Source organism: Parus major, chromosome 1 (genome assembly GCF_001522545.3).
Source record: "Parus major isolate Abel chromosome 1, Parus_major1.1, whole genome shotgun sequence".
NCBI classification, from domain to species: domain Eukaryota; kingdom Metazoa; phylum Chordata; class Aves; order Passeriformes; family Paridae; genus Parus; species Parus major.
The window spans coordinates 68,491,165-68,507,438 of NC_031768.1; the positions used below are offsets into that span (position 1 = coordinate 68,491,165).

The 16,274-nt window shown below is 40.4% G+C and overlaps 1 protein-coding gene across 1 annotated transcript; it reads right to left on the reverse strand.

Annotated features, from left to right (window-relative positions):
• Nucleotides 1–429: 429 nt before the first annotated feature.
• LOC107212876 (protein POLR1D) lies at nucleotides 430–16,185 on the reverse strand. The gene is made up of 3 exons (XM_015646693.3): nucleotides 16,062–16,185; nucleotides 9,152–9,226; nucleotides 430–1,066 (listed from the first exon to the last, which is right to left on the reverse strand). The coding sequence occupies exons 1-3, from the start codon at nucleotides 16,085–16,087 to the stop codon at nucleotides 781–783; spliced, it is 387 nt and encodes a 128-aa protein (XP_015502179.1). The 5' UTR covers nucleotides 16,088–16,185; the 3' UTR covers nucleotides 430–780.
• Nucleotides 16,186–16,274: the final 89 nt, after the last annotated feature.

A 16,274-nucleotide genomic window follows, 5' to 3' on the forward strand; every position in this document is an offset into this window, starting at 1 on the left:
TTTACTTGGAAACTTTCTAGCAGTAGACAGAAAACATGAAGATTTTGTCTTCAGGGTTTGTTTTGAAAGCACCGTGACAACAGACTGTTCCAACTACTTCCTTACAGAGGGAAGTCTAAACAGAGACAATTATTGCAGTTGCAGCTTTTTAGGGGTAATGTTTATTGTTATCTATGATAGGTTTGTGAATACATATTAACAAACAAAAACAGTATTTCCCAGAAGTCGCTCCTGGAAAGCAAAACCAGCATTGCCCATTTTAAATTTGTTCTTTTTACATTAAAGGAAGCAATTTCTTATATTCTATACAAAATGCATATCCTTGGTCAGGCACCGACCAGCTTTCTCTTCTTCTAAATTCTAACCCAAATAAGCAAAACTTCTTCATTGGTTAGCAGCAAAGAAGTTCTGCAGACTTCACACAATAAATATAATTCTGCTTAATTAAAATTTATTTCCAAAAGAGTGACATGATTTATATTAGACAGTGACACACATATCACGCTCCATCACCAGGACCCTAAGCTTAGTCAGAAGGGGAGAGAGGAATGGAGTAAAGGGAATGTCTGTTCTAAAACAATTGAATGCTTTATGCTGTACTTTGCTTTTCTCTTAAAGGTCCCAAAGAAAAGTTCCTAAAGCTACCTCAAGGTTACTTCTCACACAGGCAACTTGGTTCAAAACTCAAGTTTGAACATCAACTCTTCTTGAGAAACTGAGACACCCCCGCTTTCCTACACTTAATGACGTTCCTGACTTGTAACAACACATACTTGTCCCTCATCTCTTGCTTGATCGCTTTTCATGTTTATCCTTCGTGTGCTGGTTCCTGCTCTGGTGCCTTGGAGGAGAGTAGCTGACTCTCCTTCTGGACTGAAAGCTGGGTGTATATGGGTGAATTCTGCGTTTCTTTGGTTTTTCTTCTTTCCTGCTTTTGTTTGGCTCAGACTCCTTGTCATCTTCCTTTTGCTCACGCTCTTGGTCTTGTTCTTTTTGAGATGGCAATGTATTTTTGATGGTATTAATAAGAAATCTTTTGTTTGTACCAGCAAGAGGACATTTCAACCTGTAAAGACATTTAAAAGTTATCAAAAGAGAAGGTAAAAACATCCCAAAACAAGACTGAGATTTTAACTTCAGCGATTTTAAGACAGGTTTGTGATTTTGGCTTTCCTTGCATGCCACCTAGTGTAAACTCTCAGTACAGAAAAATAAGTTCCAGATCATCTCCATTCTCCTTTTGTCTTACTCTTTATGGGAAGAAAATTATTTTACTTCAACACAGTGAAAATCCACATGATTTTCACAAGGTAGCATGTATAGGGAGAAGTAAAGGATGACAATATGTTTTAGGTTGATGGTGCCTAATTTAGGTATTCAGAAATCAAACATTTAGTAACATATTCTAAGCCAAATCAGAATGGCTTACAGAGATCAAAGTCAACATTATCTAGTGAACTGCAATATTCAGAAAGAAAGATACACATGCATGAAGAACCCAAGCAGCTGTAGCATAAACATGTGAGACATACCAATTTAAAGTTATACTTAGCAACCACCAAAGTATTTTCTTTTTCTTAAACAGTAAATATACTTATCCAACTATTTTCCTTTTTTTCTTTTACTTTCTCCTCTCCCACCTTCAAAACTTTTGCACATAATTAATCAGCCAGTTTTAGGAAACGAGTATTGTAAATTTAATTTATCCTGTTGGTATCAGCTGTACTCTACTTACTCCCAATTTATCATCTCTTAAAGAAAGGAATAAGAAAAAACAAGTTTAAATATGTTCCTACAAAAAGAAGAAATCACTCTGAAGAATTTGTTTATAGTTGGAGTCACTGTGGTGTTTCTGAGACAGGTTATGGGACTGCTTTTAGAGATCACAGCCACTTACTGAATCAACCACAGAGTCATGGAATCCTAACACCACAATGTAAAGAACATCTATTCTACTTGAATATTTTGTTTAAGTGTAGAAATGATATCCTAACTACTCAAAAAAACCTTTGACACCTCTAAATCATCAGAACTATCAGAACAACAAGAAAGCTACAACAAAGATCACGTATGATTATTTAGCATACTTCATGACTTAACTGAACTTGGAATTTACCATGGTGTTTTGCTTCAGGTCTGCCTACTAAGCATTCCTGATAATTATTCTTGTCCTAAATCCTTCAAGAACTTAGGAGAGCACTTTTAGAAGTATAAGCCATACTGTTTTATTTCCACAAGGTATTTTCTGATACACTTCTATTGCATAGAATTTTAGAATGTTCTAAACTTTCTTCATATAAATTTACACTATTTTTCTCAAATCCCAGTTTAAAATAAATCTTTAATCTACTATAACTCTTTCATAAATTAGAGAAGCTATTTATCCATTAACTGTGTTACTGAGTAAAAACACGAGGCTAATAAATGTCAGAACAGGGTTTCTACTTCAAGCTACACCACCATGGTGCTGAACGAGTCATGGCACAGGTTACACTCAAGACATAACAGAAACCAGCCAATATTAAAGTCCTTTGTATGTCTCATGAGTGCATTAAACTATTGTACCTCAACATTTCCTACCAAGGAGGGCAGCCTTCTCTAGGCTGCATCCAGACAAAATATATTTCACATTTGTTCTTCCTCTTGCTTTTTCTTAAGAGCTAATGCACTGATTTAAGCACTAAGATATATAATGCTAGAATGAGACAACCAATCTGCCCTAAATAAATCCATCTGGCTGAACCATTTCTTTTCAACATCCTGAGTGCTACCTCAGCTATACTAAGAATGAAATCTGATGAGAAATGCTGGACTTGAGAGTCAGGTAAGAGATGCCATTAGTTTACCATCATACTGTGATTAAAGTGAGCCACCAGGCTTTCACGGAGCAGCAGTAAGTCATGGTGCTGAAGAAAAACATCAGTTCTTAGTTCTATTGACTTCAGACTTCAACAAAGCAAATCCTGTCTTTAAATCTTAAAGCAAACAAGATGCATGGTATCTTGTGCTACATTATATGCATACACAGAGCACACATTTACATATAGCCATGGTATACACGGAACTGTGCAGATTAAAAGTGAACTGTATGAATCCACTGATACCTTTGAGAGTGCCTATAATGGTGAGGAAACTGACATCTCCAAAGATCAGCCTTAGGTTTGCTGTATGGTCTGATCCTGCAGTGCTCAATTCACAAACAAGTTGGCCCTCAGGTGAGTTCTGAAGGGCTGGGACTCAATCTCAGCCTGGGCACGGTGGAACACAATACTGTTGTGATCAGCAAACAATGCCACAGAACTGACTTGAGAAGCTTTGCTTTAGAACAAACAAACCAGCCAACCAACCAGCAAAAACCAGACAAGTTAAAAGAACATTAAAGTTCAGAATTGAAATATGCCCCAGACAGACATGTTTGAGGCAAGCACACAAGCTGCAGTCTAGAGCTGTCCTGTCTACCAGACTCCAGCTCTGTAGCAGAGTATTCACCCATTGTAAGGTTCACTTTTTGCTCTGCGTGCTCCAAAAGTTAGACCAAGCTATTCTCATCAACAGAATCCTGCCTCCCTCCACAAATAAATCTCACATCCTCCAAAAGCTCTCCACAACACAATAACAAAGACAATGCAATGCATTGCATTTTGACAATTGCCTTTTCAGGAAAAAAAATTAAATCCATCACTGTGAACCCAGGTCAAATATTAACCCTATTTTTGACCCTTTAAGTCAACTTCTGTGCAGTAACACAGTATTTCCAACCAGTGCCTGTCATCCAGTGCAGCAGTGCAGCTCAGCACAGAGATGTACTACACAAGTTCTTAAAAGTAAAAATATGCTGACACCATTTAAGACCCGAGAGCACAGTGCCATGTGCCAGTCTTGTCTCTGCTGAGTAACTGGACACACCAAATAGGATTGGCACAGTCAGCCTTATCATACAGAATAAAGCACATCTTTCCAGGAAAAAAGTTCACTGTGGATGAACTGACAAACACATTCCTACCATTTCCAAACCGCGATAGAAAATATCATATTTCAATAAAAAACCAACTGAAAGGGTTGGGGGGAACCAGCTTGAGGTTGTTTTGCCAAACCAAGTAATCTATGCTGTTACTCTGTCACGGAGAACCTTACAAAAGAGGATGCTCAGAGGACACTAAAAGCTTTGAAATACTGTCTTGGCAGCCAAGTACAGATGGGAGGACTTTGTAGGATCATAGAATCATCTGATTTGTAAGGAACCTTAAAGATGATCAAGTTCCAACCCCTCAGACAATGGCACCTTTCTCTAGACCAGGTTGCTCAGAGCTCCATCCAACCTGGTCTTAAACACTTCCAGAGATGAGGCATCCAGAGCTTCTCTGGGCAATCTGTTCCACTGACGACTTAGGATGTGCCCTGATTACAAGATTTTAACATATTTACTATTCAGACTCTATCTGTACCCTGTCCCTGCTCCTCCCCGCCTCATATTCAAATGAAAGCTGAGGGGAATCACATTGCAGTGTTCCTGCACAGTCAGACAACACCCATCCAAAGATGCAACACAGCACTTCACAGTTACAGTACCCTCATCATCATGATCATTTTGCATTCTGCTGCACTTCTAACAGATTTGGTATTGAATAGAAAGCTATCTATAGGAATGAAAGCAATTTTAGGATTGCTTTACAAAAAATAGAGTTAAAAATAAATTCATGCTTCCAATTTTATTTTTTTTTGTAATTTCATCTGCTCTTACAATGCAGAGTTGAACAAACCATTCAAAAATATCCTGTTTTCCAGTTCTTACTTTACATAAGCTTTTCAAGTAAGATGAGAAGCCACATTTGATTTAGCTTTATCTCATGTTATCAGCATCTTTGAAGATCAGACCTATACACTGGAAAAAACCACATCTAGAACATTTTTCACACCTTAACTTTTGTGGCATTTTAACTGCCTTTCTTAAAGTAGAACAACTGCTTAAAATGGGACCTAACTTCACTGCTATAAAGAAGCTTATGAATTTCTCTTGGTACATAGAACCAAGAGAAAAACTTCAGGGAAGCTGAACTTCTGGCTTTATTTTAACTAGGCACAATGGAAACCCCCAAATATCCTATTTCATCTATGTCTAATAGCCTCTGATGAAACAAATTTATCTAACCATTTCAAATGTTCTTACACTATTTGTTCACAACTTCTCACTCTGGATCCAACTGATCCTTCAAATGTTAGCTTCCAGACAGCTGCTCTGATGACTTTCTCATCTCAGAAGCATCACAGCATCATCACTAGGATTCAGCGAGATTCTGCTCTGTTCTGATTAACATTTCCAGGATTAAGACACTTCAGAGAGTGTCTTAATTAAGACTTCAGAGTTCTTCCTTACCCTTCTCTCACACATTTCCTTATTTGTGATTAGCTGTACTAATGCCTGAGCCAGACACATTAGCAGCAGGATCTACATCATGTGTAAGGATTCAGGGGATTCAGGAGATTCAGGATAAGGATTCAGGAGACACCCCCCAACAAGAATCACCATGGCCACAGAGTACATACAAAAGGAATACTGCAGGAACTAGAAATACTACATTGCTGAATGAAATCTACAAATAAGAATATCCACCATTTCCTGGATAAATTTACCATGGATCTACATACTGCCTGAGCAGTCCTGAGAGTATAGAGTCGAGTGAGCAGAGAATCTTTACCAACTAAGAGATCATGCAGCCCTCTGGCAATACTGACAGTTGCTCCATGTCCAGAGAGTCTCAGATAATTTCCCTTCACACACGAACTCTTGGCCAATGCCACTGCCAACCTCCCTGCTGGTTACTTGTCCCAAACAGGGACAAGACTTTCCTCCACTAGCCTCTAAGGTTGCAGCACCTTCCCATGTCACCCCCATTAAACTTGTAAGACAATGTAAAACCAGAAAAACATTCCCAAACTGGAAGAAATACTAACAATACTGTCCCGTATTTCAAGGCTCAGTCTTTGTATGAGAGACTGGGCCATAGGTCAATTGCTTTGTACATTTTTTCTGTACCTGTCAGGTAAGCTGGCTTGGATACTTGTATTTTAGGCTCCAGCAACAGCTGATATCCATCTCAAATGATGAGACAGCAAAAGGCTAGGCATGGGTGCTTGGGGAACTTTTTCAAACAGTGTTTGAGCTATGGCAAACTAATCACTCTGGACAATAACACAGCAATGGCTTGAACCTGAAAGCAGTCCCAAAACAGTTCTGAGAGGTTGTCTGGCCAAGGTTTTGCTACCATCAACATCCACCAGGAGACACTAGTCCTTGGTAATAGCATGCACAATACAGTCACCCCACCCAGGAATGCTACTTCTCCATATACCTCCCTTTCACCAACTTCTGTCAAATGCCACTGATTCCAGAAATGTATTTCTCAGTATTCAACAGCTGCTCAAGAGCAACATAAACTGGAATCAGTGAAGTATGAGCAGTAGTAGCCTCTGCTTCTCCTTACCCAAAGACAGATAGCAGAACAAATCTTTTCTTCATAGGTTGAGCTGCTTCAACTTTCCAGTGCCAATGCAGGACTGATGGCCTTACACTAGATGTCTCCAGGATTTGTGCATCTCTTCTCCAGGACTCCTCTGACAAAGGGCTAAGGAATCCCAGAAGTCCTCATGAAACACACCTGTAAGCATTTTGAGTTTGGCAAGGAAGGAAGGTTTTGTGTTTTACCTGTTAACACTGTGCTTTTAGACAAGTTGGTGATGACCTTGTCTATGCTTCTATCAGTTATGGTTTCCTCAATCTGGTCTACCAACAAACATTTTCGTGAACTAACTTTTCTGCTCATTTCATTTGCTATCCACAGAGCTTGGAGCAGAAGTTACCTTCCTCTCAGTAGGTTACACCTAGCAAGGTTACAGGTCAAGTCCTGGATGTAATCTCTCAAGCCCTTCAGGATCAGTTACACTTGACAGCATTTTGCTAGAGTGTGATACTCAACTGAGCATAGTCAAGTTTTCTTCCAAATACCTTTTCCATTATATCTCCCATGTCTTTATGCAATACCTAGCTGTTGGGCCAGTTTAAAAACACCAGAACAGGATAACAGGGCCAGTATATTTGAATAAAAAATATTAAAGAGGTGACAGCAGTGGCAGCTTCCAGCTGCTATTCTGTCTGTTGTGCTGCAGAACTAGACAGCAAAGACTTTTGGAGAGTTTGCCTTTGGAAGGCTTTACACTTTCCTTACAGCCACATATGCCAGCCATACACTAGCTTATGCCAAACCCTACAGCAGTAGATTTGTCACAAATGGGATTGCTACCAGTCTCTCTAAAGACGAATTCAGTGAGGTAAAAATCCCTGGAGATGCGTTACATACAAAGAAATCATCTCTAAGAGCATGATATCCTGAGCTGCAGAAGAAGTACCTTGAAGAAGGTACTAGTGAGCCTATTCAAAGATATTCAGCAAAGCACTTCCTAGGCACCAGGTATGGGCCACTGATGGACACAGGGCACTACAGAGATGGATCCTTTGTTTGACCCAGTACAGCTGTTCACATGTACCTCTGTAGCTGAAAGTACTTCAACAGCCTCAGCTCAGGATATCACCATGCCAACCCCTATGTCAACAGTCCTCCCTCTGCCTGAAGCCTTCTTGACAGTCCTCTTCTCCTACAATGGCCTGGCCAGACACCATTATCCTGTGACTACTCTGAAGAACAGGTCACTCTTGCCTATCCCATTTCCCTGGCAGGCCTCAGGCACCAGGCTTCAGCAAACTGCATCCCCAGCCAATCATCATAGCCAGCTGAACAGGACCACTACCCTCTTACAAACAAGGAATAAGAAGGAGCCACAATCAGGAGCAGATGCCCATACACTCTCCTGGCAAGTACTCCAGACTGCACAAGTGGCAGCAAAATTGTACAGGGACACCTGATTACCTCCCTGCAGAAATCTTTAGTTTCCATATCTAGAATCAACTTGCAAATTCACAGTAACTCGATGCATATATCACTTCATGGTGCTAATTATGTGCACTGGGTTACCTGGCCACATGGCTAGGCTGACAGAGTCAAAGCAGGGTGGATCAGTGCAGCAATCAGTATAGCCACTCTAGGGGATTAAACCAATTAAACTATTTTAACAGGTAAGTTATGACCTGCATCCCTAGAAGAAATACTGAGTAAAACATACAGAAAATCCCAAACCTGTTTGAAAACATAAAGGAGTAACTTTATTTTCAGCAAGACACTATTTTAATCTCTTCAGAGTTACTAAAACAGACAACTGAGCTGAAAACTTCATGAACAGTGCAGGCTTATCTCTTGCTAATTGTTGATGGAGGAAGCCAAACCTTATCTACAAGTGCATTTAGTGCAGTCAACTGGTGCACTACTTGTGTGAACATGCCTAAATTAAATAGCTTCTTATCAAAGCCATATACAATATTTTATGATGAATGACTCTCCTCTGCATGTTATTACTTCTCTAATTATAATTACATGCATTACATTCCATGACAATCTAGCTATAAAATCTGGAATACTTCATTGAAGAATTAATGCTGGATTTAATTTAAGATTTAAATACTGTGATTTTTTTTCCCAGTTACAATACAAATTAGCTCCTGGGTTTTAGGGTTTTTTAGTATTAAAAAGTAACCCTCTTCCAAAACTGGATTATACTTCTGAGCTCACTGAGTCCTTTTTTTGGCTACAATTTACACATGAATTATCTACTAAAGGATAGTTCGTTGTTTTTTTAATATAAGGCTTTAGGTTTCTTTATCCAGTTATGAATTCTTTTCACTTAAAACAGTGTCCAACCCAGTAACATGTAGCCAGTATATAAGTACATGCACAATGAAGACAACCAGCGTTTTAAAGACTCATGAGATTACAACCCAAACTTTGCAATTCCATCTATCATAAGAACATATCCCAAATTTTCCAATTGCTATGTCTTCAACACATTCAGACAAGCAATTTCAGGGAGACAGAATTTACCTGACCTTCTTTCTTATTTAGACTGGGATTTTTGCCAAAATTAGTATGTGGAAGAAAACAAATTATTTAAACATGAAACACATAGAAAGGTAGAGACTTCTGTCACACATTAAAGATAAGACTGATTTTGGCATCAGCATTAATTTCCTCTTGGCATGACTTACCAACCCATAGCTCCCATTGTTTCAGCTCTGGTTCTCCCACGTTTTGCTTCTTTAAGTAACTCTTCCACAGCCTTCCTAAGTAAGAGTAAAAGAAAAAGGTCGTCACTTGTGGAACACAAGAACTTGCCACTTTATGTACTTAGGCAAATAAAACAGATAGATTTATTCACTGTAGTAAATTATATAGGAATAATATAGGAATAAAGGAGCCGCCAAAATCACCTTGACTTTAAGATAATTCAAATTCCTATGCACCATGATTAAGAGAAACATTCTGAAATATTAAAACCAACTAAAGCTGTTGCAAATACAAAAACTCTAACACTGAATGAAGCACCAGGCTTGGGGCAATTCAAATCCTTTTTAAGCAAACTTCTGCCTGTGAGTACAAGTTGTGTATCCCGTCACACCACAGGCACTCATGGAAAAGGAGTAACTCCCAGGTAAGTCATCATCTGTCAGAGATACCTTCTCCAACATGCCAAGTACAGCGTCAGCAACCTCACCAGCTACTGCTGCCTTCCCAGGTAAGAGAATTGATGGGTGTGGGATGGCTATTTGCAAGAACACCAGAAAAAGGGTGCAAAACACAGGCTGTAACACTGAAATGTGAGATGTTGCATACACAGGTCTTCGTGAAATTACAGCAAAATTTGTTTTTTCTCCAGACCCGGAATTTTCAGTCTGAGCATCCTGAGCTAGGTTATAGTGATGATGGCAGGAACATGTGGCTTTTACAGAAGCTTTCCCTGAGCCTTCTAACAGCAATGTCAGACATAGGTGAAGAAAGAGGGAAAGAAAGTGTCTGACTTTTAATTACCAGTTACCAAACTTGGTGATTCTCTTTTTAAGAAACTTGACTAAAAGATTAAAAGTCTGTCATTATTATTGTAACAATTTATAATTGAAATATAAATTTAATAATTAAAATACAAATTAAATATAAATTTAATAATTAAAATTTAAATATAAATTTATAATCTGTAACAATTTATAATTGAAATAAGAAACGAAAAAATCTGAGCTACAGAGCACTAATAAAACACACATATAGGTATTTTAAACAGCTATGATTCACTTTTAGGGAAAACATCATAATAAATTATAATGGTGACACCAATTCTATTAACTTAGGTAGGAATTACATGCCTTTAAGTAAGTATCTGAGACTTTCTTTTTTGTTATATCTAAGCTCAGACTGACTTGGTATCCATCTTAGCAGCCTTCTAGGTCCACACCTTCATTATCAAATATTGTTGCCTAATACCAGTCTTTCAACATTGCCCTTATTCACCACACCTTTACAAAGCCCTTTCAGCTTGCCCAGACAAATGAAACACAATGCCCAGATCCTCTCTGAAATAATGTTTCCACTCACTGAACTTATATCCTCTACACAAGCCAAAAGCTACTCAAACAAGTTTTTAAAATTTGCTTTTGAAGGCCTCACGGGACTCCACATTCCTTGCTCTCTTCATTTTTACAGCTTGGTTACAATACAAACAGTTCTGTGGCTGCCAGCTTCAGTTCTAAGGGCAGTAGCATGAGCAAAGGGAATGCAGAATGCAACTTTCACATGAGAACTATCCAAACTGGGGGACTGATATGAGGGAAAATTAGGAACAGGGGCACATTTAAGAATTCTTGTCATTCTGACATCTTTTATAGCAAGCCCCACTTAAAACTTGCTGTGGCAATTATTTTTGGGCAATCAAGTTGCAGAGTTACAGTAACATGAAGGTACAAGCAGTGATATTTTTATCTTCAAGAGTATGGTACAAGACCTATTTACATTTCTGAGGGATTAGACTTTTTCTCTCTATATATTCCAAGGTTACAGGCAAAGCTCCCATTTCATCTATCTTAATAACCGGTATCACAAATGCATGTGCCAAAAATATAAAATAATGTTAAAGACTCCTAGTCAGGCAAAATGAGAAGCATTTTCTATTCCTCACTCAGGGGAAGAGCTTCATCATTTTTTTCCAAAAGGTCAAATGAATAGACTGAAAAAATGAGTAATTGGTAATAAAGAGGTATGTCTGACAGTTAAAGGCAATGAAAACTCCATGTTATTACAGAGACCACCCATGATTTGTGATTACAGATGACTGTCAGGAGAAGACATATGACGCTGCATCTGACAGCCAAGAGACCAGGCAGTCACAGCTCCATGTCCAGGTCTAACCAGTAACAAGGCTGAAAATCAGCTCCTAGGAGGCAGATGCACACACCAGGCACTTAAACTGCTGGCCACATCCATCACAGACAGATACACAGCATGCTCACACCAACAGCTTCATCCTGCTCTTCTTTCCAGTTGTGTGTGGGAGCCCCCAGAACTTCAGCCCAGCTGCACTATCGGTACAGATTATCACAGAGGAGTGACTGGCATATCCTGGTCCCCCAATACCCAACCCCACTTCAGTCTTGCCTGTAGAGACACACAGGCACACATACACATCTTGCCCCTGACCCTACAGTCTCACCAGCAGATGGCCAGGACTCCCTGGTGGCCCCAACAGCTCACTCCTCCTGGCTCTTGGAGATACAAGCTCACGCTCCAGCTCTCTCCTTATTCTCCCACTTGCCAGCTATTCCAGCTTGATCTTCACCAGCAGCCACATGGTCCCTCATACACCCTTACTTGCTCCAGTACTACAACACAGATAAACACATGGCCCCAACCCCATTTCAGGGGCTAACATTTGGTTTTACTCACCCTACAAAATGTCCCCAGCTGCCAGCACCCAAGCCTCCAGCCCAGGGTCCAAGCCCAGCTGCTGGCATCCAAACCTTCACATGCTCCAGTTGTGGGCACCAAGGACACATGGTTCCTCCAACCCACAGTCTGACTGTAGCTGCTAGCAGTGAGGCATACACCCTCTCCCCTCAAACAGAGTCCTCCACCCAAGACAGAGCCAGAAAGGAATTTAACAGGAAGACAGGACAGACTGTGACGACTAGGCACAGGGCACAGCCAGACGACAGTACCAACCAGCAGCCCATACACACATGACCAGACCTTTTTATCCCCTCGTTCCTTAAGCCTACTTCCTGAGGCACTCTAGGTCCTGACAGCAAGCCACAAGCTCAGGAAAAACAATCAGCAATTTTAAAAATCAATTTTCTCAAATAAGTTTAATGCTAACTATACAACTTATTTTTAAGTCTGCATAGGACTAGAAATAGAAGTGAATGCTGGTATTCCAACTACAGTTGAATAATGAATATCAAGACCATCAGTCAAATAAGTGGCTGAAGACACTGACAGTGTTACTTAAAATTAAATCTCATGATCTGGTCCTGTCTGCTCACCTTTACTAAGAAAGCTGATAGAAATTAAAGGTAGGAATAAAGCCTAGGCCACAACTACAAGAGCAAGAATGAAAAGAAGCACAATACACCACAAGCTTCCTGACATTTGTTCAAAGGCAAAGACATTTCACATCAGGGATGTGAATACTCTCATTCTTTGCTGATCAGGTTTTGTACTTATTTAGGTATTCTACTTGTCAGTCTTGTGAGTGCTATTTGCAGTACATTTCTGTGTTGATATTCTCACCAGCCTGCCTAGTGACTGTACCACTCCATTCCAAACACCAATCCTAGCTGCAGACCACGTTTTTTTGTTTGTTTGTTTGTTTGTTTTTTGGGTTTTCTTTGCCAAGAGTATGGAATACTGAATCCTGGCACTTGACTTTAACTGTTAAAATCAATAGTAAGAACCATCAGTTTTCTCCAAGGCACAAAACTTGCTTGTTAGAAAGTGTAGCTGGGCTGCCTGTGCAGCAAAAATATTAGATTATTGATTTGTAACTCAACTACAGGCCTCTTGTTACAGAATTATAGCATTCTTTGGGATTCAGAGCAGGATCTCCTTAGGAAACACTTAATGCCAAGTAAATGATGCTCTAAACAAGCTTAGCAGGCACTTCTAATAAAGTATGATATCCAAGGTTGTGAAATACTTGTAGCTACTAAAAGACAGAATGGATTATGGAAGGATTTAGACACACAGTATAACAAAGCCACTTCCTCTGTATTTGAAGAGAAATTATGCATCTTCTGTGCTTCAAACAGACAGAACCACCAAGACAATACTTTAGGAAGCAGAATGGGAAGAAATTTTTAATTTTTTAGATAGGAATGAAATAACATATAATATCTCAATGTATATTTAGTTGAAATAAACTAGGAAAAGCACTCAGGTGCTTGCAGAGGAAAAACTGAACACTCCTACTAGCTGATTTGCAACGTTTTCCACCTCCTTCCTGGGTCATAACTTCACAATACCATTAATTATATGTTAACATAATTTAGAATTTTCTTTAGAGTCACATGGAACCTCAAGGCTCAGAGTCCTCAGGGTCTTCACTGATGTACCAGCAAATTCACAGGGGAAAATAACAGTTCATACTTCTATCAAAGGTTATTGGGTGAGATGGAGCTGATGTAGTTCAGTAGAATGTAGCAAATATTACTGCTTTACACTTCTGTTACAGCTCTTAGAGTTTAAAAATCCACAGAATGCAACAGTCAGACAGGAACTTACAAGTTAATACTCAGCTTTCTAGGCAAACTTCACTTCATATTAAAGTGAGGAAAACATCAAAAGCAAGAACAAGTGAGAGTCAGACATGGTAAAATTGAAAAATAATATCAGGAAATGTGGCAGTAAGGATAAAATAAAAGAATCTAGATGAAGAGGCTTCTCCTAAGATAGTAACAAAAATAGGGCAACTGACTTAACAGATCACTTTTTGGAATACTGGGACACAAAATTAATTTCTGACCTGAAAAATCATGCACAAAAATATTACACTTCTTTTTCCCTCCTGATAAGTTAAATAAAAACCACATGTACAAAAATGGTAAGTTTTTATTCAAGACTTGTGCATTGCAAGACAAGTCTGAATTCAGAGACAGACTGCTCAAAATATTCCAAATAAACCCATTTTTAAACACTAAAAATCCACCTAAAGTAGTTAACACTGTGGCTACAGAACATAAATGCTTTTTTTTGTATACTAAAGCCATACTATAAAACCCTTAAAAATTATAACCCTAGACTACCATTGCTACACTATTCACAGGAGAATATGATCAATAAGTTATTGAATATGAATCTGAGGCATAATGTCTGTATCACAAAGGATAAAGAAAGGTCTGTATTAGACTGGAAGGGCTCTGTACTCAAGACTGTACAGGGAAGCACTATTTAGAGTGAGTAATACCAAAGGACACCCTCTAAATGCACACAAGCTGAATTCAGGGTGCTACTACCAAACTGAGCTGTTACCAAAACTTAAGGTATGAAAAAGTAACTAATGATAGATGGATCCAGGATAGAAAGAGCTAATCATCAAATGCACTAAATTGCAGTAATAATGTGTTTGGGGCTGACTAAACACACTCTGAGGTGAGTAGTGGCATGGATTGGTGACACCACACAGCTAAACCTTACTGTGTACCCTTTGATAAGTGACACTGAGTTTCATCCTCATTGTCTACCACGCTGCCCATGGAACAGGAATAGCAAATCCCAACTTGGACTGAACCTTTGAGGAAGAGTAAAACTTGGAGTGTAGTCCCTGGGAAGAAGAGCATCAGTCAGGAGATGACTGTGGAGTCACTGGCTATAGCTGGTGAGTTCAGCTATGCTCTGCAGTGCCCAGAGAACCCCAGGTCCCCAGCACGGCAACAGCAACCATGAAGCAGCATGCAAGAACAGTGGCATAGCTTCAACTTGCCATGAATGAAAAAGGTTTAAGTTTGGAATGACACCAGTAAAAATAACATTCATGCATACACAGAAAGAAGAAAGAAGCTTTAATTATTAAACTGATGATCTGAGAGCAGCAGTAGCTTAGCAGGAATTAAAAGCCTCTTAGAAAGCATTATGCTCTCTAGCCCTTCCACTGTCTCAGTGCTATTGCTTTTGGCACATTTCAAATACATACCAGATATAAACAGAAAAAAAGTTATTTTCTGTAAGCATGCCCAGATACAGTTTCTTAAAGGAGAAAACCATGAGAAGAACAGTTCAGAAAGCTTCTGGTCATTGCTTCACTGTAACAGTTTTTTTTAAACAGCCATAGAGAAAGTGAACCACCCAGAAACAAGCTTGCCAAAAAAAAATTAAAAAAATAATCCAATCCAACAAGTAGGACTATTTCGCAAAACATTTGTGATATAAACACCAAAAGTCTATTCCTAAAACAAAGGTAAAAGGGGCGTACTTTGAGTATACAAATATAGAAATCAATGTTTTATTTGTCAGTATTTGCTTGGGAGCACTGCAAATCAAAATGCGCAGCAAGACGAATCCACTGGTCCCAATGAAATGCCAAGTGGAAAACAATTTTATTCTTTTACAAAATAACTGCCAAGCATTTTGCATTTTTTTGATACAAGAACACAATCCTAACAACTGGTCAACGGGCACATACCTAGCACTGAAAACTGAAATTCCTAACGACAGAAAGTGTTTTGGGATTTAAAAAATTTATTTCACCAAGCACGCGACTCATCAAACTGTAACTGATGAGGGGTGAACCTCTCAAGACCTTCTAATCTTGTTTCTAAGCGACATCAGCGCGCACCCGATGTTCTGTGCGGAAGACAGAAGCAGCCCCAGGCCGCGCTCCCCTCGGGGCGCACCCTGACCGCACACCCACAGGAGGGGCTGTCTGGGGCCAGCGGGCAGAGCCCGGCGGAGCCCGGGGCCCGCTCAGCACCGCGGAGCGCTCGGGCCGGGAGGAGCCGCCCCACGGCCGCCGCCGGACCCAGCCCAGCGCTGCCCGGGCCTCGCGGCGCGGGAGGCGCTGCCGGGCCCTCAGCGGCGCAGCAGCCCCGCAGAGGCCGCTCGCTCTCGGTCGAGCTGCCCCCGCTGTCACTCGTCCCTCACCTCTCCAGCTCCGGGTCCTCCTCCATGGCTCCCCCACCGTCCCCCGCTGCGGCTCCTCAGGCGCAGGCCGGCGCCATCACCCGCTGTCGGCCGGGCGGGGCGGGGCAGCGGGGCGGGCGCAGGGGACGGCGAGGACCCCGGCGGGAGGGGCCGGGGCGGTGCCAGCCGGGCCCCGCCACACCCCGCCGGCACCTGCAGCACCGGTGGTTGTGC

What these genes read in the sequence shown, in the direction of transcription:
- LOC107212876 (XM_015646693.3), bottom strand. Translation starts at nt 16,087, where the DNA reads ATGGAGGAGGACCCGGAGCTGGAGAG. An exon ending in GAGGACCCGGAGCTGGAGAG is followed by an intron (nt 9,227 to 16,061) that starts GTGAGGGACGAG and finishes ACTCTTACTTAG; the next exon opens with GAAGGCTGTGGAAGAGTTAC. An exon ending in ACAATGGGAGCTATGGGTTG is followed by an intron (nt 1,067 to 9,151) that starts GTAAGTCATGCC and finishes ATGTCTTTACAG; the next exon opens with GTTGAAATGTCCTCTTGCTG.